At 38.1% G+C, this 26,957-nt stretch overlaps 1 protein-coding gene across 2 annotated transcripts in view; it reads left to right on the forward strand.

The window, feature by feature from the left end:
• RASGRF2 (Ras protein specific guanine nucleotide releasing factor 2) overlaps positions 1-26,957 on the forward strand; it is a 131,823-nt gene that overhangs the window by 58,557 nt on the left and 46,309 nt on the right. Inside the window, exons 9-17 of one of the 2 annotated variants that reach the window (XM_040580614.1) lie at positions 623-741; positions 5,741-5,901; positions 6,860-6,926; positions 7,772-7,908; positions 11,605-11,687; positions 13,732-13,980; positions 14,292-14,680; positions 17,868-17,996; positions 19,277-19,366. In XM_040580614.1, the coding sequence (XP_040436548.1) occupies positions 623-741; positions 5,741-5,901; positions 6,860-6,926; positions 7,772-7,908; positions 11,605-11,687; positions 13,732-13,980; positions 14,292-14,680; positions 17,868-17,996; positions 19,277-19,366 (1,424 nt within the window). The remainder of the gene's footprint in view (positions 1-622; positions 742-5,740; positions 5,902-6,859; positions 6,927-7,771; positions 7,909-11,604; positions 11,688-13,731; positions 13,981-14,291; positions 14,681-17,867; positions 17,997-19,276; positions 19,367-26,957) is intronic. The other variant, XM_040580615.1, reaches the window with a different exon arrangement.

The following is a 26,957-nucleotide window of genomic DNA, read 5'->3' on the forward strand; positions in this document are numbered from 1 at the left end:
TTATACATTGTGACACCATATAAATTTCTGGATTGGTTTCAGCCTTGAAAAAAATCTGTATTTCTCTGTTTGAGGGGTGGATGCCTATGAAAAAAAGCAGAAGAAAGTAAGTGGTGAGCCATCAAGGCTGTGGTTGTTATAGGAAGCGAGGGGGAAGTGAACGGTACATTGAGATGTAAACGGAAGCAGAGCAGGATGGGAGCCCAAGGCCATGGGCAGGGACTCTACAATGTATTGTAACTAATACAGAATTCCGGGGAACACTTCCAGGTTTTGGAAGCCTAGTCCACGAAGGATCAAGAAATAATATTCTATCAGCTGTGAAGGGTTTTTAGCTTGGTGGCGTCTGTCAGATATCTTTAGGAATAGCCTAAGAACAAGTCTGGTGAAATTGGTTCCAGCGCTGGAAAAATGAAATTATTTGAAAGGGATGGAAAAAAAGGCAATAAACTTCCTCTAGAGTGATAATGTGCTTCATGGGTATATCTGTTTTGTAGCAGGTGGCAAAGGACATCAGCTACCTTCTGTGTCTACACTGTGTAAGTGCAAGCGAAAACAGACGCAACAGGTGCGAGATGCATTTCAGGGGAATTTAAAGTGCATTTTGTATTGTGTCTAACAGGGTGATGCATGATGAAGTGAGTGACACAGAAAACATCCGGAAGAATCTAGCCATAGAGAGAACGATAGTAGAAGGCTGTGATATATTACTAGATACCAGTCAAACTTTTATACGCCAAGGTAAGATATTCATCTTTAAAGCTATCTTCTGTTGTAATCATGAAAAAATTGCGTTAAAACCAGCAGGGTTGATGTTGCCATCACTGGGCAGGTCACTGCACTGGGGGGCACAGCTAACATCCTAAGACTGCTCGTGGTCCATGGAGGGTAAGTCACAAAATGTCCTGATGACAAGTAATTTGGGGCTGTAGTTGAAACCTCACTTCTGTGCTGTTTTCTTCAGGAACCGTGAAAAGCAGCAGCACATGAATGGTAAAGCACCCATGGGACAGTAATGTACATTCTGCTTGAGCTGTGATCTTCAAAGGGATGGAAATTACCTACAGCTCCACAGGGACCAGGACTGCCTGGTCAGTTAACGTGGCAGTCCCAGCTGATACCAACGTTTGGGCAAAAGTGCAGGAGAAGCCTGAAGCTTTGTCAGTGTAAAGTGATTGCTAGGAGAGAAAAGATCGGTCAGTTGTCCCCATTTTTCTGGGTACTTTGGAAACATCTCAAATTGATAGTGCGAGCACAGATATAATACCTGAACATACTCACTTTGCCTCTTGAGAGATGCATTTTTGAGCTTTAGTGGAAGTTCAGAATAGCTATAAAAAACATTTCTGCAAGAAGAGATCATGAAGAAAAGGCATTCTGTGCTGCCAGGAATGTAGGACTACTTGTAATATATAGTGGTTACCAAGTGAAGAGGGGAAGAGCCATACTGTGTCCTTTTCTGTCTATTCTTGATGGTTTTGGAAACTCTTTCTATTGAAACAGTTGTAGCAGAGGTGGAATTTGTTGTTAACTTCCACAGAATTGTGTTATAATAACTTCTCCATTTCAAATAAGTGTCACTTTTTAACAGGAACTGGTTGCAGTTCTTGTTTGGTAGGGTTTAGGTTAATGTTAAACCAGCAAATGTGAACATTTCATAATTGAAGCTTATTTTTCTCCTATCTAGATAATAAATTAGTTCTGGATCATTTAAAACATGTTAGTGGGTTCGTATACAGCTAGTACAGGTCTATAGCATAGGGTAAAAGCTTCTTTATGTCCGAAAAGTGTTAAATGTATTTAGGAAAGGTTAAGAATATAAGTCAGGTGCATCCCTTCATGAGACCTTTTCTAGATAGCCTCAGCAGAATATTTTGCCTTTAATAGAGCCATATACAGAGCTGGTAATTAATAGACTTTGTATACATTTTGAAATCTGTTCTGTGGTGTTTCTGTAGTCATGTGGCCAAGCTATGAAACTTTCTCTAATAAATTCCACGATTGATTGTACAAGTCACTGTTAAATTACTTGATTCTTCATTAAATATCTGCATTTCTTATAACTGAGGTGTTTAAAGCGAATATGGCTTTAGAGAAAAATACAGATGGACTTGTTCCATGCATTTTAATTAAATTTGAGAATTTTTTCCAAGGTGATTACAATATTTGGTGTTTATATATTTGTTGGGTTTTTTTCCTCTTAAGATTGACTGGTATTATTTGTGCCCAGTGTTTCATCAGTAAAAACTTACTGTTTTTTCTGTAGGAATTGGTCCGAAAAAGTTTATTGTTGGAGTGTTAGACCCAGGTCAAACCCATAGTTTAAGTAGATTCAATTCAGATTTATTTCTGGGCGTACATTCAAAGGACAGCGGACAAGACTGTATGTTACAGAAGGCTGGATCACAGCCTTTTGGAACATCCACTGCATGTGATTTTGTGTAAGTGCAGAAACCTGAATAGAGCTGAAGTAATGCAGAGCCCATTTTCCGTTCACCCCTTGACAGCAGGGTCACTTTTACAATGATGTCCATCTCTAATTTCAATTAGGCTCCTATTCCGTGTGTCAGTCAGTATAGATGGATACAGGAAACCTCAGCTTAAGAAATGAGAGAGGTGCCTTTACCTTTGTTCGGGCTTTTCCCGTGAGGTTAATTACAAGTTGGCCATATGTTACATGATTCGCTTCTCTAAGAAGAGATTGATTCTGTTGAGCTTTGCAAACTGAGACCATAGGAACTATCTCTGGCAGTGCTTTGCAATGTAAATTGTGGATTCCCCTTCAGGTTTCTTGGGGCCTGCTTTTCTCTGTCTCTTAGATGCAGACTTTATTGTCAGGCATACTATAAGTCATGGCAGACAATTAAGGAACGTTTTCTTTAAGAGTCTAAAGGAAACACAGGGAATCTCAGTTTTCAATCCAACAGTGGCTGATAACCAAGACAGCTGGGCATCTCAAGGCCCTTTAAATGCTTCCAAACACTCTGTCTGATGTTCCTGCCATCAGCTGCTATGAATTTACCTCTGTGGGTAGATATGTAACAATTACAAAATCATAGACTAGTAGAAGTTGGAAGAGATTTATGGAAATTATCTAGTCCAATCAGACCTGCTCAAAGCAACATCAGATAGGGCAGATTGCTCTCTACCATGTCCGGTGAGGATTTGGTTGCTTCCAAGGATGGAGGCTTCACAGCCTCTCAGAATGAGCAACCTGTTCCAGTTTGACCATCCTTACGGTAAAATAGAAAGACCTCCAGAACAGAGAAAACCAAACTGAATTTTTAAATCAATCAATAATAATTATTTATCAAGCAATAATAATAATTAATAACCGGAGGCTAAAAAATATATTTTTTTAATAGAATCTTTTGTATTTTTTGAATTGAGCAAAGGCTAATAGTGTGACTGTTCTGGCAGTTTGAAGTACTGAAAGTGCTTAGGTCTGTAGCTGGATAAAAATTCCTGAGGTGGCGCTGACTGTCCAAACTATACTAACAAATGTTCTAGCATTAGCCTCACTTCCTTCTTGCAACTGTACATTGGCCAATTGTGACCATTTTTTTCCTTAAGAGGAAAACTGTAGTAAAATGCATGGTGGCCAAATGCCAAATGCCATTAACCACAAAAGCTTGATGAGAATGCATGAGGTCCTTGTTTGATGAGCCATACAACCCATATAGGAGATGTGTTTCTCCTGTAAATACTGAGTATCAAAGACAGATAATGCAGTCCCTCTTTTCTGCATTTAAAAAAGCCCTAGTTTATTTTGATTAACCTTATTAAATGATAACATTCCAGCTCTATAGAAGAACACCATTTAACATTCTGTCTATTTTAGCGGCATAGAATATGGTTTTCCTGAAAGCATTCTAATGGAAATTAAAAACAAAAACAAAACCAAAAGGTTATCTGTAAAGCTAAATTTGTAAGCATTATCATATTTATAGATACTATTATTCTAAGAAACAAAACATACAGGTTGGATATTGTTACCCTAAATGGGAGAGGAAATTTCAGGATTAAAAAGACACTGAGAATTTTCTGATGAGAAGTTGCTTGGGAGTTGCTTTGTGCACGCTCCTTGGTCCTGCAGTGTGACCTAGGGACAGTCGGTGTAACATGGAAAAGTCACCATTCCAACACATGGGAATGATCTCCTTCCTGTTTTTCACAGCTGAAGCATGTAGGCTGTTTTGTCCAGGGGAAGTGTACAGCAACCAAGAAGTATTTGTGGATGTTGGTCAGAATTTAAGTGAATCTAAAAATGTTGCAGACCTTTGGAAATTACTTCTAGAGTATAAATTTACTGCACTGTTTTGTTGCAGTGACACAAATCATGTGGTACACATTTAGTTTAAATGTGAAACAGCTGTCAGAGAACACTGTTCTGTTGCAGGTTTACTGGTATGTATATTGCTATACCAGCCAGTAAAAGTTGTAAATATATTAATAAATTAAGGCTAATTAAATACACAGAAGAAGCTTAGTGCAGAAAAAAGTAGATAAACAGTAGCTTTCTCAGTTACCTTAATTTCTCTGTTTGTTCGCTTAAGATTTTGTATGCAAACTTGGAACAAGATAATTTTTTTGACAATGTAGAGTAAGTATTATTAATTTAATATTTCATGGATAATTTTCTTGCATTGTGTCAAGAAGCTGCCACTAGTCTGAGCTTTGATATAGCTATGCTAGTCCAGTATCTTGGTGCTTCTGGAAGAGGCAGGGCAACATCCATCCCCTCATGCTTGTTTTGCTGCTGTTGCTTTCTTTGCATCATCACTGGTGCTTTTTCAGCCTTGCAGTGAGGCGTACCAGGGAGCTAAGTCAGCTGCTGCTTTGCAGCATTAGTTTCCCGCTGGTTTGGATCTATTAGCTAGCTAATGTTGGAGTAAGGCAAGAGCCAGTGTAAGGGTGATAGTAAGGATAGATGTGTGGGAATGAGATTAGGAGGTCTCTTGGCTGCCCTGTCTGGTACCAGTGAGTTGTATCATAAAATCCTTCTCTTTGATACATAGAGGAATTGCACTTCACCACCAAATTTAACTCCAGATCCAAATTCAGAAGTGATACACATGGTGATATCAATCTGGAAAAGTTGGTCAGAGACTGGTTTTGGAAGAAGCAAAGCTGTCCCCAGTCTGGAGTTCTGCAGAGCACAAATTCAGACTTATGTAAGCAGGTTCAATTTAGTTCAGAAGTGTTTTACTGGTAACACATCTTAGAAGAGCTGTGGAGCACTGAAAATTATGCAGTACAAGATAAGAAGAAGAAGTATGCTTCATTTCCATCTCTCTTGCACATAGGCACACACATATACACAGACTCTTTTCCTTCAAAACCTGTTTTTTTCGTGCTCTTGCCTTTTTGGCTTCTAAGTAATGTATATTTGGCGAGTCTAGCCGCTGTCAAAAGTGCAGTGTGCTGTTCAGGTTCATCTTCTGATCAATGTACTGTTAGTGTGTTTAAACTGCTTAAGAATTTGCCCAAGATCTAATCCTGCTGTGTACGTAAGCATTAGTCTAGACTGTACTTGTTTGAGTCTATCATAAAAAAACAAAGTGAACTTGTGCAACAAAAAGATGTTTGAGTTGTGCTTAAAACAGATGCTGATGTATACTGATACTTACTAGAGTGAAAAGTTGCATTAATTAATAAGATAATATTCAATGCATTAACACTTTAAACACTGCCTACTAAAGATTACTGTAGTACAGTAAATTTGCATCTTTATTATCAGGTTCCCTTATTCAAGTCCCTTCAGTTGAGAGGGGAAAACTTAGCAAAGTTCGTCTGGGATCGTTATCTTTGAAGAAGGAAGGAGAAAGGCAGTGCTTCTTATTTACAAAACATTTTTTAATTTGTACGAGAAGTTCAGGAGGAAAACTGCATCTTCTCAAGGTACAGACTTTACATGGTAACTCAATTTACAAAATGAGAACAGCTTCAGTGATGCTATTTTATGGCTTTAACCTGAGATGTGCATGTGTTGCTATAAACAGAAGTGAGGTGATGCACAGTAGTTAGCTGCTTTGTCTTCTCATTGCATGTAATAGAATTCAGCCAAAGTTCTTACTAACTACAGTTTTTTTCCTAGAACCATGTAATTCTAATAGGCTGGGGGTCAGAAAGAGCACATCTGCGTGTATGTTTGTATAAGCTAGCACTGAATGTAAGTCAGTTTTCAATGCATAAATCAGCCAGTACCACCCTGTGGAATTATCAAAGAATTTTTTCTAGAGCTTTAATAAAATTTATTTTAAAAATCAATTCTCTTTTCCTGAACACCACATTGTCTTAAACTGAAAGCTGTTCTAAGAACACTCTTGTTATATTTGCTGAGAATTAGGCTTTTGTAATGTTGGCTTATGAGTTGACAGGATGGATTATGTTGAATAGAATTTTAACTTGGCAAAGACATTTCTGACTGGTTATGTGCTTTCTCACTTTGCACCCCTTAAACAGTTCCAGTATTTTGCAAAGTAAATAGAGTATAACTGAACCTTTTAAAAAAGATCTTGTATGTATTTGATTTAAATTCAGGAGAGGATGAAATTCTAGTTACCTTTTTTGAAACTTGTGAACAAGTCTGTATGTGGGATAAATTATAGTGTGGTAAAACTGAAAGAAATTTTTTACATTTGAGTATATTATTGATGTTGGATTAAGCAAAACTTTATATTTCATCTATCTGAGTTTAGTTCTTAGGCAAAATATGCATCATGGAATTGATGAATCTTCCTCAGAGCCCTGAGTAATGTGAAATCTTAGACTAAGGTATATCAAATTTTAAAGATAACTGTATTGACAAATGTGAACAAATGTCAAAATTTGTGAAAAATGTACTTTGTTTTCATAGACAGGTGGCGTTCTGTCTTTAATAGAGTGCACACTGATCGAGGAGACAGACACGAGTGATGATGATTGTAAGTTAAATTCAGCTGTTTGCAGTAATTGCAGTTTCTAGTTTCTTAAAATTGGTACCCTTTGTTTACTTTTCATAAGAGCGAATTGGTATGTTCTCCGCTTTCATGAAACCAGAGGAACACAGTGTTAAACTGATAAAGTAGAATAGGTGTTTTAATAATGGACATGGTGGCTTGGCTAAGGGTTTGTTGTTACGTTCTTGCTCTTGACAGCCCACATAGGATTTTCAAGTACACTGGCTGAAGGAATGTGACAAATTATTTGCTGACTTTTGTATACAACTTTACCCAGAGGATCTCAGAAAGAAAAATATATGCCTTAAAAGAAGAAGCAGATAATTGCATTTCTTAAATACACAGGGGTTGAGAGAGTTGGCGGAATTAGTGGAAAGTTTTTCTTTTGGACTCCTTACAAATCTCAATGGCAAGCTTGTTCAAATGAAATAACAAAACACAGTCCCAAGCTGATTTTATTATTACTCATTTTGGCTTCCTTCCTGCAGTTCTAGGCAAGTTTTACAATGGAATTGTGGAAGTAGTTTCATTCATTTCAGTGATACTTCTAGTATGCTGAGAGTGTATCAGTGAGAGTGTTAGAATGACTTCAGCCGTATTCGGTATCTTTAAAAGCAATGTGTAGCAACTCCCAATATTGCATGTTTGCAACTGTTTTTCTGTCTGGTGTATATGAAAAACAAAAGGAGCTTTGGATCCCCGATTGGATTAGCTTTTTGTCAGAGAGGTATTTTAAAGTAACTACCGTTTTAAATCAAACCACTAATTTCTTTGTCTTATAGTTTGAAGTCTCACATTTTGACTTTTTCTCCCCTGCTCTGGCTATAAAGCAAAAGGTTCTGGACAAGTGTTTGGACACCTTGATTTCAAGCTTGTAGTTGAACCTACGGACGCTCCTCCTTTTACTGTTGTCCTTTTAGCCCCATCACGACAGGAGAAGGCTGCATGGACAAGTGATATAAGTCAGGTAGCTTAATGCATTCTTTATCTTGTATGGAGATCTTAGTTTATTTTGTACTTCTGAAAACTAACTCGAGAGGATTGTTGCTTTCTTGAAGGCTGAGGTGCTGTAATACATATGAAAACCCCTTAGTGTTACCTGCTTTCCTCAAAATTCTGACTTTACATTTGAGTCATCGGTGAAATGTGTTTCTCAGTGAGAGAGATGGATATGTAATACAAAATTGTCAGTTCACAAACGTAATACTAATGGTAGTAATTTTTATATCTAAGGAGAGCCCGTCCAGATATGTATTTTGATTTGAGAAGGATAGTACTTGCTTGTTCATAACTTAAACAACTGAGAGCCCTGGATGTGAAAATGATAATTTACCACTTCAATAATCATAACCCATGCAGTGAGAAAATAAGATCACCGAAAAGAGTACTAACAAACTATTACACGTAATTACTAAGCATTCTGACAGTGTGCAGGAACTGTTTTTATTGTGAATGAACAAAAATGGGGGGTTAAAATACTTTAATGTCAGGGATAAAAAAAAAAGAAAATTGGTGCTTTTGGCTGAAGTCTTAATAGACAGACTTTTATTGGAATCTCTGGGGAACAAAATTAAATGCATTATGAAAAATCTGAACTTTCAACTAATCAGATCTGAATTAAAGCTCTTGAGTTTTGTTTATGTGTGCAACTAGCAAGTACATAGGTATCTCATAGTTCTGAATTTGAGTGCTATCCTCTATTAATGTCAAGATAAATAGTTGATTAGACAAATATCACTGTGGAATTTTGATAGATTTCTAAAGATGCCGCCATTGCTGGCAACATCTCCAGATGAATTATCTTCATAATGAGTAGAAATTGTTTACAAATAAGTATTCTGAGTTACTTTCTTCTGGACTAACTTTTTCAAAGGACAAAAATACAAAGATAAAAATCTCAGAATACGATGCAGCTTAGCGCGTACAAGACAGATCTGGTTGGAGAAATTTTTACAAAATGGATTTTCAGTAAATTATGTTCCATTGCAACGTAGAAGCATTGGAATTATTTTTCTGGGGAAGAAAGACTGTTTTAAGAGCTGCCCAGGAACATGGGACACCCAGGGATAAGTCCATTCTTAGCTTAAACAGTAATAAATTTAAATGAGGTCATCTGCAGCCCATGTAGACCAGAGATCACAGTTCGGGTCTGCCGTCAAAGGTCAGCTCTTCTCCAAACCACTGCAGCTCCAAACAATGCTACTGTGGTGTTCAGGGAAGAGCTGGAAAGCTCCACAGCTGACTTGAAAGCTGCGTGTCTACAAAACTTGGAAGTGTCTTAGCAAGGTGGATGGTAAGCACGACTAGCTGCATACAGCTGAGAGAGCAAAGGGTTGGCCAGACTGCCAGGGAAACGGAAGGGTTTCTCCCTTGATTCCTCTTTGAGGAAGGGGAGATTGCCCAGCTTTTGGAGACAGGGGTATTCTGAAGAGATACAGGGCTGACAATTAACGGGAGCTTATAAGTAAAAGCCTGAGAAAATGGAGAACTGTTAGCATTGTGAGGCTGGAAAAGCTTCTTCAGCCTTACAAAGGCAGGGAAGCAAGAGAAGCTGAGGGGCTAAGCAGCAGCATAAAGAAAAAAAGGAGTAAGAAGGGGCACAAGATGTGCAGACTGAAGAGACATTTGGGGCACAAATGGGTACCACTGTTTACAAATAGCAATCAACTTGGTTGACTTAGTGTTTATATTGCTTCTGGAGAGCAAGGAAGAGGAAAGTTAACGCCCGACACCTGTCTTCTGCTGGAGAAAGAAAACCTGGGGTGAATATTTGGATAATGCATGAGAACAATGGAGCCCACTGGTCTCTTGAAAACCAAATTGTGTTTCTGACTGAACCCTTTGCCAGCAGAAACGTTGCCATAAAAAATTACTGAATTGCCTGCCCAGAAGGATTTTTTGGTTTTAACCCTGTCTATAACCCTCAAGGAGAACATAGGAACTATGCTAGCAAAAAGGGCATACAAAAAGTATTTTTAAGTAAATGGTATTTGCCTGTGCTTACAAGTTAAAAAAAGTATACATGTAGTTGCTGTTCAGTCACAGCACTTGTCTTGGTGTCCAGAATTCTGCATCTTATTAAATTATATATGCATCAGACATAAAAATCATGTTTATGTATCTATTCCTAGTAAGGCTTCTTGAATTTATGTTTCTTTTCATGCAAACCATACAATTCTCATGAAAAATGCATGGGTTTTGTTGATGCTGAAGAAGCCTTCCCTATTCCAGGTTGAGCTTGCTGTCCTTCGACCCTAGATCCCCATTACACTCATTCTTTAGCTAAAATAATAGTGTCTGTCAGGGAAGTGATAAATGCCAGGCGTATGCAGGCTGGGGATAACGGTGCTGAATTACCTCGGGCAGTTTCATGACTGGTGCTAAGGGCTTCTTTACAACATTTAAAGTTCACATGGGAGAAATGATGTTTTTATTAGATGTGTTTTTCTCATTGCTTTTAGGTAAAAATTTGATACAACATAATGTGAAATGAGCTGCACCTTTCAAATAATCTTAAATACCTGAATTTAAAACCACATGTAGCTACACAGATAACATTTTAAATGTATAGCTATATAGATATATTTTAAACCCGAAGAGGCCTCGGATTGTATTGTTTGACCGATCTAACACAGATTATTATTTCGCTGTGAGATGTTCCAAAGCCAGCAGACTCTGTTTATGTATGTTTTTTGGAAGCTCTTTTTATTGCTGTAAAGAAATGGTGAGTTTTTTAAAAAAATACATACGTACGGTGCTTGATAACTAGAACTAGAAAATATTATAAAGACAAGAGTCCTGCGGTATTAGGCAGAAGGTACTTGTTGCAGAGTGTATAAGCCCGGTTCACTGGCAGGCTCTCTGCTGACTTCAAGAGCAAGGCTTGTGGTGCTGTGTTAACTACATGAAAATACAAACCAGAAAATAATGGTGTATCATCACTGAGCTGCCTTGAGGCTTGAAGAACGGCTTGTGTGCCCCTAGTCTGTAGGCTTCTACTGGCCACAGGACAGCCTGTAGTTTGTAAAGCAGTATGTGTTGCAGCTGTGACCCAGAAGTGTCTTTCCAGCTCCTGAAGCCCAAAACATTTATACAGGATTTCTCAAGGGAGTCCTTGGACAGTATCTTCATTGCTATATTTTGCAGCAGTAGCACCACTGGAATTTGTTTTTACGAGTGTGTCTCTAGAAGCTGTTTCTATTTCTCTTTGGTCTTTTTGCACAATGTAAAAGTTAAGGTATTAGTGTATCCATTTGTGTATAAAGTATTCTAACTTTCTTCTGGTATTGGCTTTTTCAACCTTAACACTCCCTCAGGAAATGTGAGACATTATTTTTGTTCAGTTTTGAAGGAACTCCAAAGGAAGTTTTACTGCTAACTCAAAATACTTAATCATTTGGAAACAAGGGCACTGAGCTGTATACCCGGAGTGTGCTGGTGAAGCTGCATGGACTTGCAGATGTGCAAATCAAAGGCAGAAGACTAGAGAAGCAAGTCCACCGTGTCTCGCATGTCTGTTTTTAGTTTATGAAAACACTTTGTAACCATCAATCCATAACCTGTAAAAGCTATGCTTTAACCTTACAGAAAAATGTGAAGTGTGAAAGTAAATCCCCTTACCCTGTGTTTTGATTTTAACAGTTTTCAATGTTCGTTTTCACAGTGCATTGATAATATAAGGTGCAATGGTTTAATGACCATAGTGTTCGAAGAAAATTCTAAAGTCACAGTGCCACATATGATCAAGTAAGTGCAGCACTTTTTTCCCCAGTGAACAAAATAGTTTGTTGGGAGTTTTTTAATAGACAAAACAAAAGAAAATATGTGTTTGGAAAATAAAACCTTTTAAGTTATTTTTTTCCTCATTTTTGTGGAAGGGAGTTAATCCTATCCCCAAATATATTTTTTCAAATCCCTTTCTTGAAATGGTAGGGATGACTCAAAGTGGTGAACTCATTTCACAGTAGTAGACTACATAAGATCAAAGCTCAGATTTTTCTATTATTTGTGAAGTTGCATTCAGTTACGCTTCAGATGAGTAATTTTATTCTCTGATAGCTTTTCTATGTCATACCATTCATAATTTTATTGAATATATTTTAAAATGTCTTCAAAATTTAGATTACTGCAGACAGGTTTCATTTTCCAAGGTATTTTCCATATTAGTCAAAATTTTTCTTCTCTTTGTTTCTCTTATTTTTAAGAAAAAAATACTTTTTCTCATAATTTTAACTCATCACATTAAGGTAGCAACATTATTCATAAACCTGCTTCCTTCAGCCTTGGATTCTTTAATTCATTTATTGTAAGAAGTGTTTTTTATTCATAGACAGCAATTTTCTGTACATGATTCCAAGTTTTTAACACTGTTTTACCTCTTGGACCCTCTACAGGACTGTATTTACATGAGTTTTACACTATTATCTAATATAAATACTAAAGAATAGAACATAGGGATAGAAATCTCAGTGTTTTCTTGCTTACTGTTATCTGTCATTAGGCTATTTCTCTCACTTTGATGTACTCTGTACATGAAAATTTCTCAAATGCCTCTTCTGTAGTTGTTGCGTCTCCTCTCTTTGTATATATTTAGAAATGAAAGGGAGATAACATCGCTGAGTGCACTGTTAGTGCATGTACCTTTGATCCCTGTAAAGAAGGCATTTTATTGTCTTCAGTTGCATTCCAGGAACTGTCCAGTGTGTAAAGACTTGTTACCTCCTGAATGTTAAAAACACATTAATCTGTTTTCAGATTGTAGAGTACAGCAAGGTCTTAATCCCAACGTCAGGAGAAAGGAATCTTAATTCTAAAAACCATACGGGATCTCAACCACAGACACAAATTTGGTGTTCTCTTTCTGAGATTCTGCTCATCTGATTTTTAGCACATATTGACTTTTAGAGTCAGATGTCTTTGGATGAAATAAAAACAGTTTGTCATTTTGTGAGGACCCAACTTAAAGAATTTTCTTGTTGTTTCTTTTATGTAATGCAGAAGTGTGTGGAATATCTTGATGCTGTATTCTAAGAAAATCCAATCATGTTTAATGAAAACATCAGGAAGCATAGAAGGATGCTTTACTTAGTAACTGTCCTCTTTTCTTACAAACTAAGCCTTCAACTAGATAAAATTAAGCAAAACTGAATTCGGAAAAAAACCATCATGAGTAGCGTTATGTAAATGATTGATTTTTGTTTTGATGTCCAAACAAAAGTTCACTGAAACAAATCCTCTCCATGGTTTCTGCTTTGAAATTTTAGATGTTTCATGCTGTCTCCTTTTCCTTTTTCAAAGGAAAAGTAATTCTTGGAGCCTGAGTGCATGTGTTATCTTGCAGGTGGGCCTTAAGTTTACCTAAAGGTGTTAATTTTGCTGTCTTTTTGCTAGAGTCCATTAGTTTATTCTGTATCTCAGCAGAATAGATGCCAAGCAGTCCACTATTATTCTATAGGAAGCTTCTAGTAATGTTGGACTGCAGGCCACAGTAGCCTGAAGGAGGTAAGAAGGGACAATTGTGCCTCTTGTTCCATTTCAGAAATTTAAGCATCATTAATAGTTTCGTCGACTTTGAAATGTAGATTAGTCATTTGCCTCAGTTATGGCATAAAATATAACTGAATAGAAGCCAGTATCACCACAGATTAAGAGCTTTCTTGTTTTGATGAAATACAAGAATGCATATATATTTGCTGCTTTGATGTTGACAGGAGCAGCTAAAGTGGTACTACTACTGTACCATAATCACTCTTTCTTTTTGGTAAAATTTCTACATTTGACTTTTTTATAGATCCGATGCTCGTCTTCATAGAGATGACATCGATATCTGCTTCAGCAAAACACTTAATTCCTGCAAAGTACCCCAGATCCGTTATGCAAGCGTTGAGCGCCTTTTGGAGCGGCTGACAGACTTGCGATTTCTAAGTATTGATTTCCTGAATACTTTCCTACATACTTACCGCATATTTACTACTGCAGCTGTGGTACTGGAAAAACTTTCAGACATATACAGACGGCCCTTCACTTCCATTCCTGTCAGGTGAGCTCTGGGGTTTTTCCCTTCCATCACGGGTTTCTTATGGAATTACTATGGTGTCATTTGTTGTTCGGGTTTTTACCATGATTTTCTGTTATATAAATAATCTAAGAAGAAATTTCTTCCTTCGTAAATAGGACGTAAGTTTTTAGGTAAGTCTATCTCGGCTTTGTGCCCAGGTTTTGATGACTAAGCATCATACAGATTTTGCAGTGACATGCAGATTTGCACAAAATATGTTAGTAAGCATTTTCACTTAAATCTGTTCAGCGTTTGTTATCGTCTGTTGCCTTTTTTTTTTTTCTTACTCTCAGGTCTTTGGAGTTATTCTTTGCCACCAGTCAAAACAACAGAGGAGAGTACCTGGCTGATGGGAAGTCACCGCATCTCTGTCGCAAGTTTTCTTCTCCTCCTCCGTTGCCACTCTCCAGAACTTCCTCACCTGTCAGAACCCGAAAACTGTCATTGACCTCACCACTGAATTCAAGGATTGGTGCCCTTGACCTGTCTGCTTCATCTGTGGCAGGCAGTCCTACCTCGACCTACAGCCCAGCCACCTCCCCACCACCAACGGGTAGCAAAGTACCCCTGGACCTTAGCAAAGGGCTGTCCTCACCTGAGCAAAGCCCTGGCTCCGTAGAGGACAGCTTGGAGAACCCTCGTGTTGACCTCTGCAACAAGCTGAGGAGAAGCATTCGAAGAGGTATTATATACCCACAAAATACTGAATGTTACTTTTGAGAAACAGGGTAGCCTCTAAGGTAGGCTTGGCTTTTATCACGTTACCACTGAGAAGTTCTGTCTCATGCCTTTTTTTTACTCCTGATCACCCTAAGTTGTGGTGTGAAACCAACTACCCTGTTTTCTCTTTCTTCTCTAGTAGAAGCTGCACTGTGTTGTCCGTTTCCACCACTTTGTGGCTTCTCTGTAGGAAAAGCAGTATGGCAGAATAGCCTTCTCTGTTGTGGTTCCTGAGGTGAAAGGTTTTCAAGTTGTACCATAACACAGGGAGTAAAGTATGAAGTTAATAAGAAATAGGGGTATGAAGACCTAACAGCTTTAACTTGTTTACGTAACAGGGCTAGATTTTCCAAAAAGGTTTCATCACTAATCCAAACAAATAATTTATGTGATACACTTGGTACGTTGGTGACATTCGTGCCACCTGGTTGTTATGCATCCAGAAGTTAAATTTCTAAAACAGATTAATGTGCAAATGCCTGTTTTCCTCTAGGGTTTGTGTAAGGCACCTTGGAATAGGTACTGCTTCCAGTGTGCTAAAGTTTGTTGATGCAGACTTCAGTGTGGGCATCTAGAATGGGATCGTTGTACTTACAGATGGCAAAGCAAGAAAAGTAGCTCTAATCCCATAGGATGCATAAGTGCAGGCTTATTTCTCATTGGTGTTTGGGGATGGAGGGATGGTGTTCTGAATTGGAATAGAAGCATATAGTAATTTTTTGTGTTGTTACATTAAACAGAAAATGAGGAAATAAAAAAAATGCTATTTTATTCCTAAAATTCATGTTTAGAAATGGTCTTGCATGACCTGGCTTACAGTCTGAGGAATTTGAGCTGTAGGTCTGAAGAAAATGTTGGACAATTTTACTTGCAAGTACTGTAACAATGAAAATTGATCTAGCCCAAGAGGAAAGAAGGAAAAGATTACCAAACATATACTAAGAAAAATATGATTGAAGCATTAGGTCTACTGCTTACTGATGAATTGAATTAAGTGGCCTGGTAAGAAATTTGATGTTGTATTACGCAGAGGAATTATTTGAATGTGGTCTACTGTTTAAGAAAAAATCTTTGTAACAGGCAGGTTAGCCACGTTACATTATAGGAGTCTATACTTGCCCATGCTTTATGCTTTCATAAAATGCCTGTTGGCTTACACTTAATCATTGTATTTCTGTATGCCGGATGTTTTCAAATTAATAGCATAACAGATTATTTGTATGTAGAAAATACAGTATTTACTATGTAGAGTTGGGCAAATTCTTCTTGTGCGCTACTGTAACCACATTTAAATCAATGTAATAGCACAGCACATCCCAAAATACAGGCCGTGCATTAAAATTAATTGTATACAGGCAACTGCAGTCTCGGGTGTAACTTTTTTGCTCTACAGCGTAAAGTAAACTAGTAATGAGTAGGTTATTCTGGACTAGTATTAGCACTAGGCATTGTTGCAGAGGTATTCTGATTTTGCATTCTAGTCTGTCAAAACTGGAGGTGTCATCTGGGCAGCATGAGGAACATTTGCAAAAGGCAAGAGCCTCATATAAATGCTAAATTGCTGTCTGTACAGTGTCTCCAGTCCCTTTGGGGCTCTCCTGCTGAACAGTTTGCACTCAGGTTGGAGGAATTTGCAGCTAGATAGCTCTGTATTGCAGGGGTGTGTCCTTTTGTCACCCAGCTGCATGTAGCATGTTGAGGAAGAGGAGCAGGTTTAAAAAGAAATGTACGAGGAGAACGGAAATGTGTAGTAGGAGAACTACACAATGCTAATCTGCATGTTTCCTATGATACATAGTGAGTTTCTAGGTTTGGAGGCCAGTACTGCTTAATTAGGAGCCACCACTCCATCATAGTTAATACTGTTGCTCTAGTACTGCTGGATTTCCAAGAAAACAACTATGTCTTTGTCTAAATCAAATGTAACTGTACAAATCCTGTTCCACAGGACATATTACTATGGTGATGGTTGCTCTCCTTGAATGTTGTCCATTTACATCCTGGAATGTCCACCTTCTTTGCCTACTTCCAAAGTTATTGTTCGCTTTCAAAGTTTCTGTTTTCCAAAGTTTTTTTTTACATATGTTTTATACATTCAGTGCTTATGCTGCAGGTGCAGTTGTTGTTCATATCAAATGTAGGATATATTTTATGAGCTTGTTTTCCCTCATTTCAGAAATAGTATTTCTACCATTTATTTTTTATTCTTCTGGTAGGAGAACACCTCCATGGAGTAATCTTCTCTCCAGTGCTGTTGGGCCATTTCATGGGGCAGTTTTTGATTAGATGTAGTTTATCTATTTTGAGAATAATCAAAAGGATTGTTTTCCCTAGCTCATGTAAAACCTGTGAGTTCAAGTATCCGTATTACATATGCATCTCTCTGCATATTCTGCTGACTTAAAGTGCAGTCTTATCCAAGTTATTTTTAAAACCGACAGCTTGGCTGGTTTTCACCAAGTTCTTTGTTTATGAGCTTTTGTATGTTTATGTCATTGGTACAAAACTTTCCCAGACCTTTAACTCCATCCAGAGGAAAATCGTTGCTGGGTCTTCTTAATGCAAAAGTTTCATGGAAAGATCCAGAAGCAATGCTGTCTAAAACAACTACAAGCCACAGATGAAATATAAACGACTTTGTGTTAAATGGTATTTAGAGGTATTAGGTTGGTATTGAAACACTGGTATTAAGTGCTATTAATTAATGGCCATTTTTCAAACAATTATCTTTCAGTGAAGCCCCCTTTCATGTACAGATTCTTTTTTATTAATGCAGTACAGCTCAGATTGTTCAAAGCCAATAATTTGCAAATTTTTTATGTTTTGACGTTTTGATGTCTGTAAACTGGGAGTCCTGAATCACACATATACTCTATAATGTCTGCAGAGGGACTCATACCAGAAACAAACCAATGACTACACTTGGTGCTTTAAAAAAAGCGTATCTTAAAGACCCGTAGTTCTCTATGGCCTCTTGATATTTTTAAAGAACATTTATACTTTATAAATACATTCATATAAGATAAGAAAAATATTGGTACATTAATTAACAGAGGTTGTTACATATTAATTTTAAATATATAATATACTTAAAAGAGTTGTAAATTACGAATGATCATACCAGTATTAATATATATTCTCTTTTAAAGCAGCAGTTCTAGAATCTGTGTCAGTGGACCGGACAATTCCTGAAAGCACTTCAGCAGTGGATACCACAGAGCTTTCCCCATGCAGATCCCCTTCAACACCACGTCATCTCCGCTATCGCCAACCAGGAGGTAAGAACCTGATGTTTCTTGACTCTATCAGTCACTTCAAAGAGGTTAAATGCTGTAGCTGTAATCTTTGCAGGATACTAGAAAAGAATTAACGCTTGAATAATGTCAGGTATTAAAAAACCCCAGCCTGTTACAATGTGAATTAAGCTGGTTAATTTATATGGTAATAACAAGAAACTTGGAAGTGTATCGGGACGTTGGTGTGAAGAAGTGTTCTTACATACCTTGAGCAGGATGTGCCCAAATTCAAGACTAATATTAGATCAGTCATATTCTCACAAAACTCTCAAGACCTTGACAGATTTTTTTGCGGCTACCAAGGGGACGTATTTTGGGCACCATGCATAATCATACATACACAAGACCCGTTATTGTCAATGGGGAGTGACTGTGTCTGTTTCTTTGTATAACACTGAACATTTACAGATGGTGTCACATTATTCACTTGAAAATTTGAATAAACTGCTCAGTTGAAGAGGAAAAGTGAGAGCTGGAGCTCCTCAAATAGCTCTCACATGGCTCTTTGAAGTCATTAGCTGAGCTGTGAGCTATGTCCGTGAACACTGAAAATGCTGCCGTCTCATGCAAACCAGATTTCTAGGCACTTATTTCATGCCTGGGATTAAAACAACAAAAACAGACCAGAGTCTTCTCGACCGTTAATAAGTTGCTGAGACACTTTAATTTTAAACCAATAGTAATCTTCTGTTATTGGGCATGTTTATGGTGAGATGGCAAGATTTGGGAGTTGGAAACTGTAGGGAACAGTGCCATACTATCTGAGTACTAGTCGGAAACAATGTTCTCAGCACTCCCTGTAGAGAAAATTTGATAAATTGTGCCAAACTGCACTCATCCTAGGCAGTGACCTGGGAAAACATGTGAATCTAGTTATCAGAAGTTGGTTAACATGCTTAGTTCTGTAACATGATGTTTTATTTAGGTTAATTTTCTACCATTTTTTTTGTCTTTTTTTGTGGGTTTTTTTTTCTCTTTTTCTCTTTGATTACTGCTTGTTCCTTACCTGGACAATGTCATAGAAAAATTTTTTCCATAGCAACATTAATTATGCTGACCTGGAAACAACTTAAATCACAAATATGATTATGATGTTTTTCTTTCTTTTAATATAAAGTCCTCTGGCAATGAAAACATAAAATGTTCACAAAGTATAAACATTAGTGAGTATTTTAAGTGCTATTGAAGTATTATTGTTGCTTAACTTCAAAAACACAAGTATGTAGAAGTTGTTAACTTTTATCTGTCTGTTCCCTTCACAGTACAAACTGCTGACAACAGCCACTGCTCAGTTTCTCCTGCTTCTGCTTTTGCTATTGCTACAGCTGCAGCAGGGCATGGGAGTCCACCAGGTGAGAAAAATGTGCCATATGAAATAGAAGTAACAATAACATATCTAGGTCTCAGAAGGCGAATGTTTCTTAAGAAATCTGAGTCCTAACTAGCCTCTGTTTTTTTACTTTAATCTGCTGGTGTTTTGAGTCTGAGACCCTGCCCCTTGCGCGGACATTGCAGTACAGCATTCATAGATAATTGGAGCCTTGGCTCCTAGTTATGTGGTTATTATGAAAATATTTTTAATGCAGCACATTTAATTAATGGTGAAACTGACCCATAAGAATGACTAAAACGGCTTAAGACAGGCCATTCAGGTACGTCCACCCTGTTGCATTTCCCACTGTGGCAGTCTGGAAGTTTTGGCCGATGAAGCAATTTATGTCCCGAAAGAGTCAAATAATCTTTTAGGCAGTTTATATACCATCCTGTCCTGGGGAGTTGCCAGCAACCATCACCATGTGTACTTGAAAGAAGGAAAGGATGAGAATGCGTTCAGAAATATCTTCTAGAACAAAACATGAAACCTAACAGATGAAGACTGCATACTGTACTACATAACCTTCAAGAAACTCATATGAGCTCTGTGCCTTTGTTTTGTGTCCTCTTAAGTTGATTGCCAAACTGTTCAGTGAGATTTTGAACTGTCATGGTATAAACCAATGATAGTTTTTCCTCTGACTTAAATCAGAATTATCTGCTCATCATCTATTGGTTGAATTCTTGTATTCTGTCCTTAATGTTAACCTGAAAGATCAATATGTAACACATATGTAATCTGCTAAACAACTAGATGATATCTTCCTTTTTTTGTATTTTGTTGGGGGTTTTTTTTGTATTCACTTACAATTTAAGATTTTATTTTGAAAATGGAGCTTTTTTATGTCCAAGGTTGGTATACATAAAAGCAGTGGTACTTAGCTAAATTACTGCAAGTGTGGACTATATGTTCCTTGGAAAACAGCAATGTTGTCTACTGACTGGAGGTGCAACTTAAAATATTTCATTTAAGTTTAGAATTCGCTTGCTGTCTTGCTGTGTACCCTTTGCCGTATTAATATCTTCCACGAACTGAGTCCTGTCCTAGATCACGTTACAAATAAAAAGCAACTTTTTTAAAGTCCACAAAATCACTTTCACTTTGCATTGACACTCAAACCCCGCAGTTCCATAGTTCTGCATAGTCCAACTGTAAATTAACCCCTGCCTTTTTTCCATTTTAACTGTTGGAATGTCAAGAAACTGCTTTGAAGACCCTAATCTCAAAATCAGTCATGAAATCCTATGCAAGTCAGTACTTCATCACCAGTGAGTTCAGTGGGTTTTGTACCCACTGTGTCTAAAGCTGTGGTCATTTGCTTGATGGGTGAGTAAGCATCATGAGAAAATAATTTCTGGATAAACACAGATCAGTGCTCCTGTTACTCTTATGTACTTCCTGTGGTCTTTAGGTGATCACAAGAGAGTAAAGTTCAGGTTTAGGAACTTTATGAACCTGTCACAAACATGTATTTAGTAAACTTTTTTGAAGTATGAATATCCTTTGCCTTTTGAATCAGATGACACTGCCAAGGAATCAGTGACACATTTTGCTTTATGAATTAATTCCAGTGTGTTTCCAAATTGTTCAAAAACTGCAGTAAGAGTGATAAATAGTTTTTTCCCGTGGGACCAATTCAGTTAAAAACTACTGCTTTTGTATTGTTAATAGCACAGCTTTTCAATATTTGTCATATTGAAGTATGAGAGAAAATCTACAAGTATGCAATCAACTGAGGGAGTATCAAAGCATGAGGATGTTGAAAAAGGAAAAAACAACATGTCTAATATTCTTAAGTACTTTTTTGTGTAGCTGTTTAAGCTGGTTCTGCATAAAAGGTCATTCTCCTGGGTGATGTGAAAAACAAGGTTCTGCAGCAAATCTGACAAGAAAAGTGGGTGGTGGGGAGACTCAGGAGACTGGCTGCAGCAAGGCTGTCCACCTGTAATCAGTATGAAAATTCAAGGCTACAAACCACAGCTCAAGCCGCTGAATCACCTGTTTTGTAACTTGATGCAATTAATCATGCTAGAGGTGGTATTACAGTTGCAGAGTCATGCAGTTCAAATTTGGGTAATTCAAATAATTTTATTTCTTCCTCATGTATCTGTTGTCATAATTATGTGGGGTTTTTAAGTAATGTCTTTTTTTCCCAGTGGGCTCCTGTCTCTTTCACCGCATAGGATGGACATGATTCCTCAGTGAATCAGGTCTGGGTAGTGAATGAGATTTATGCTTTTTTTTTTTCTTTTTCAGCTGCTCCTTGGCCTCACTGCTCTAGACGTGATGTGTGCCATTTAATATACTCCTACATGGAACATAAATAGAATGGCAGGTGAAATTTAGTGTTGAGGAATGCTAAGTGATGCTCATGAGGCAAAACAGTCTGAGCTCTACACCTGCAAGGATGGGCTCTGTGCTGGGCGCTATTGCTTAGGATGAAGATCTGAGGATTACAACAGATAGTTCCCTTAAGTGATCTTAGTGCTCAGCAGGAGCCAAAAAGGTGAAGGAAACATCAGGAATTACTAGAAAAGGAACAGAGAACAAAGCAAAGCAGATGATTATGCTACCACAGTACAAATCCAGAATTTGCGTGCATCTTAAAGACTATGTGCAGTTGTGATATATCCTGTGTGAGATGACAGGATGAGAGCTAAAGAAGGCTGAGAGTTTGCAATCAAGGTTGAGTGGAAGTATGAAGTGGCTTCTGTGCATTTTAAGTTTAGAGAAGAGATAACTTGGAGGGTTGGTGAGAAAGTTCTGCAAAATCATGAAGGTCATAGGGAGAGTCAGTAGGCATTGCTTGGTTTTTCTAATGCAGGAGGTAGGAGGGATCAGGTGAATTTCATGAAGCCAAGGTTCAAGACAAACACAAGTTTTTGGTTCTTTGTGCAACAAATAGTAGGCCTGTGAGATTCTGCTAAGGGTCATTGTGAAGAGGAGAGACTTAGCCAGGTTCAAAAAGTGTACAGCTACCTGCAAGCAAGAGTCGTTAGTATTTACTAGACCTGCAAACTAGAACAGGTGCCGGAGCTGAAATTGGTTGTAGCAGAGTATTAGGAGTGTCTGTGTGTCTTCTGTTCTCTGTTTCCTGAAGCCTTCTGGCTCCTGGCCTTTTTTTTTTTTTCTTTTGTTTATTTGTTTGTTTTGTTGTGTTTTCCCAAGGTGTGCTATCTTCACTCTTCTCAAACTTTCCATCTTCCAGTTCTGACTGTTCAGGGGTGCATTGAGGCCGTCAGGTTAACAGGCTCATTGGAAAGCCCTATAGTCACACATTCTACCAGAACCAGACATGAAGAATATTTCCCATGGAAAGTGCTGGCCATAACATTTTAGAATTGCTGTCACCACGCATGTGGTTAAGTTTGTATACTGATAAGTATGCAAAGCATCCCAGTATGATGGCTTTGCGTATCTTCTGACAAGCACCTAGGGGAACACTGCCCATGTTGTCCTGTCTGCAGGCTGCATGACACAGCAAGTCACTTGATGGGAAGCCAAAGTTGAAGGAGTTGAGGATTTTGGTCTGCTTTAGGTATTGCTGCACTTCCCCCTTAGGATGCATCCTGAGTGCAGTGCATATTGGCAGTGTTCTCAGTCTGCTCCATCCCCACTGTGTGGGGATCAGTGCTGTGCTTCAGGGACCTTGACAATTTTCGGGGCATCCTCGTCCGTTGGGCTCATGTGTTATGTGGGTGCACGTGAGGTATACATGTAGGGCTAGCAGGGTCCTAAGAACAGCTCGTGCTTGGGTTGCCCACACCCTATATGGTGCACTAGTTTATTAGCTGCTGAAAAGGAGGTGCTGGGCACCACAGCATTGCTCTGCAGCATGCAGAGCTTCCTGCACTATATGGAACCTTTCTCTGAATCAAGATGTTCTTATGCCCTTCAGTAGTTTCCTTTTAACTTACTGGTTTTGTTGCCATTAATTTTAGTTATTTTACAGGTATCTGCTTTTACGATACCAAGCTATACTGTTTGTTCTATTGTTTAGTCCATCTGTCTAGTTAAATATTAATCTCTACAAATCTTAAACATGGTTTAGTCTATTCTTTTCCAGAAAATCTGCATATTACTTGTTTAACTGATAAATAAAAATAAGAAGTGAAAGTATACAAAGTTAAATAAGTCAAGCCAGGTGCACAGCTTGTGCCTGCATGAATGATTATGCACAGTAGGGATGAATAGAGCATGCTGTGTCTTTTACACGTGCTTTCTTTTTTGAGGGATGTGAAGGATGGCTGCATGGCTTATGGCTTGCTGCCATTGTAGTGCTCTGTCACCGTTAATAAGTTGCTGCACATCTTCATTCTCTTCCCAGTTAATAAAAATAGGATAATAATGCTAACACTAACACTTTTATAACATAGAAATAACAGGTCAAATCATCTTTATTCTCCAGTATTCTACAACTTTCTTTCACAGCAATAAACTGATTCTTCAGCAAAGGGAAGCGAACAAAGTTATGCAGGCACCCTCCTCCAGAACAGTGAAAGGTACCCAGTTTTCATGACTGAATGTAAAGTAGTATAATCTCAAACTGTTGATACAGGGACATGTATACCTTACTTACTGTGAATTACCATCTCCCTTCTGATGACTATCATTGCTCCTAGCGCTCCTGTTCATCTGCTTACCTCTCAGCGTGGTAGATAAGCCCTGAGAAAGCACAAACATATGCCTGCTCAGAGGCATCACTTACTTGAGCTGTTTCTTTCCCCACTGTTCATATACCTCTAGAAAATTGGTTCTTGATTTCTGCTTGAAATCAGTGACAGCTTCCAAAAGTGGCACAGAAGTTATCTAGCAGTTCTGCTCCGATGTCTGTCTTATAATATGGAAAAGTCCTACAGAAATTTTAATGATAATGGTCTCATCCTAACAAATGTCCTGCTAATCTCTTCCTTTGGCTTTGCAAAGACAGTTAGGTAGTACTTAAGTGGAACTCCAGGGAGCTGCAGTGAGCCCCATCTCTTCAGGAGTGATTTCCTGCGCTTCTCTGAGAGTCTTGTCACACAGCCAGTGTCAAAAAAAGGAGTGAGACTGGTAATGTGGGAGAGGAACCTCCTGCCAAAATACTCACCAGTCATTTGTAGTTTTGCTGCAAAAATCCGACAGATGTTACAGGAATTCAGTAACAGCATATCTATATCTATATCTATATCTATATATCTATATCTATATCTATATAATGTATACAGCACCCACACAAACTCTAGCACTAGATAAAAACAATTTATATGGAAAAGCATTTCTTTCATCTGTGGCTGGTAGAACTTGCAAATTTCCCTGGGTTCTCTTTGTACAGTTCTTCCAAACATGTTATGGCTTTTTGTCCTCCTTAACTTTTTATGTCTGTTGCGCACAGAATTGGAGCACTCTGTCAGGATCAGTAAGGTATCATGCACTGGTTTTTAAAGAAAAAAACATCTTTTGGTGTTCATTTAGGGGAAGTGCTTGCTCTGGGTCCAGGTCCTCATTAATACTCATAAACTATGAAGGTGCTTTGTTTGACTAGAAGAGATTCAAGCTTTACTTAAAATCTCCAAATAGTTGTGTGAATGAAGCCAAATTAGCAAAAGAATGCTGTGTTGTTTTTGTAAATAATGAATAAAATGAAAAGTACTTACATAATTCTAGCAGCCATACAAATTTCTTCTCTGCTGAAACTGTCTGACACAACTTGAGGAAAAATAGATAATGTTAAATCGATCATTTTATTTTGAAACGGTTCTGCTGAACATGGGCTTAAAGGAGATGGTTTTGACAAAAACTTAAATTCAAGATCTAAACTGATTTTGTGTACTTTTAATATTTTTTATACTTGTAGCAGGAAAAGATACTGAACGAACTTGGATAAGCTTTTTTCTTCCTCAGCTCCAGTTAGAGACCAAAAATCTCTCAACACGGAGAGTAAATGTGAGACAAGAAGCAAATACTTAAACCCAAACAAACGGATTGTTCCCTAATGAACATAGCAGCTTTATTTCAACAGCTCTGTCATCCAGTTTTGAGCTGGGTATGTCAGTGTTTTCCAGCACGCCACATGCTTCAAAGCTGCCTTCCTCCTCCTACAGCATGCTGATCCGCACTGTGGAGAATGTACCATTTCTCACAAGAACAAGGTGACATGTTATGGGAGAGGGTGGGGGTGGGATGGAAGCTTGTGGTTGGCAGGAGGGCCTGGCTTCTTTAGGATAAGCATTTGTTTTTTAAAACACATGTGGAAGGGAGAGGAGAGAGTGAGAAAGAAGTAGGGGGAAAGTATCTCTGACAAATATGATTTGCACGTAGGAAAATCTGCCCCATGCTAGCAAGGAGGAAAGGTGGCTTTATTGTCTCTGATTTTAGTGATTTAAAGGAGCAATTCAAGTAACAGCTTGAAGCTTTGAAGCATCTACACAAAAATGAATTGCTTGTATACTATCCCTTTCAGTTAATTGACTGCACATATCTTTGCTCCTAAATTACCTTTGACTTGAGTTATTTACCTGGGTATTGCTCAGGAGAGAGAATTTTTCCGAAAGCTTCTGCATTTTGCAGCTTCTGCCCTATCGAGGAACATTTCAAAAGGTCTCTCAAACAATCAGCCTGCAAAACCTTTCTTATGCAGAGAAAGTGCAACCAGCTCCTTCTCTTTTCACAGATCCACACTGGTGGTTCAGGGAAGCAATCTTAATCTAAATTGCCCTTGGTTTTAGGCTAGCAAAACTGATCACCCTGTTTACCAGACCATTTTCTGGTATCATCTGCTCTTTCATAGCTCTTACAATCTGTCTGCAGAAGTGATCAGACTGTCCTTTGCAGCTGGAGCAGATTCTCAACAAAGCAAGCACAAAAACTGCTCTGTTAATCTACTACTTGCAGCTGCTAAATGCCAGCAGGATCTTAATTCAAAGCAATTCAGTATGCCTGGGCGTTCCAAAGTACCTCCTGGTGCCACTTCCATGTGCTGCCACTGAGTAGTTTCCACTGTTGAAAATGCATTTAGTGCAGTCTGTGCGTTCTGGATCAATGGTCCTGCAGTCCTGTCACTGTCTATGGAGGGATCAAATTCCTTTCTTAGTCTTAAACCTTGTATAAAAGTTATTTAGATGCTGCTTTCCACTGATGATCAGTTATGCATTAGTGCATTAATTATATGCTAAGTTATGCATTACTAATGGAAAAAATACAGAGGGAAGTGTGTAATCCTTTTACAGTGTAAATGTCTGATTTATTTAGACTTAGCTATTTTTGTATCCTTGATCACTCTCTGAGATAAAATGTTGTAGACCCTTTTTGAACTTTGTTGGACCATTTCTGATGTAAACCTGCCAAACTTCGATTTTAGAGCAGTTAAATATGGTTGAGGGTAAATGGTGCGGAAATACTTACACGAAAGCATCAACTATAAGAGCCAGTGATTGATGGGAAAGTGTCAACTTCAGGAGCTTCTGAAATGAATATGGGAAGTCCTTATCTCCTCAGAGGTGCTGCAGGAGTTTGTCTGCTGTAATATACCCCAACTGTAACAGCAATAACAAGTATAAATGAACTTTTGTAAATTACAGCTATGGTTT

This window comes from Falco naumanni, chromosome Z (genome assembly GCF_017639655.2).
Source record: "Falco naumanni isolate bFalNau1 chromosome Z, bFalNau1.pat, whole genome shotgun sequence".
In the NCBI taxonomy this organism is placed as follows: domain Eukaryota; kingdom Metazoa; phylum Chordata; class Aves; order Falconiformes; family Falconidae; genus Falco; species Falco naumanni.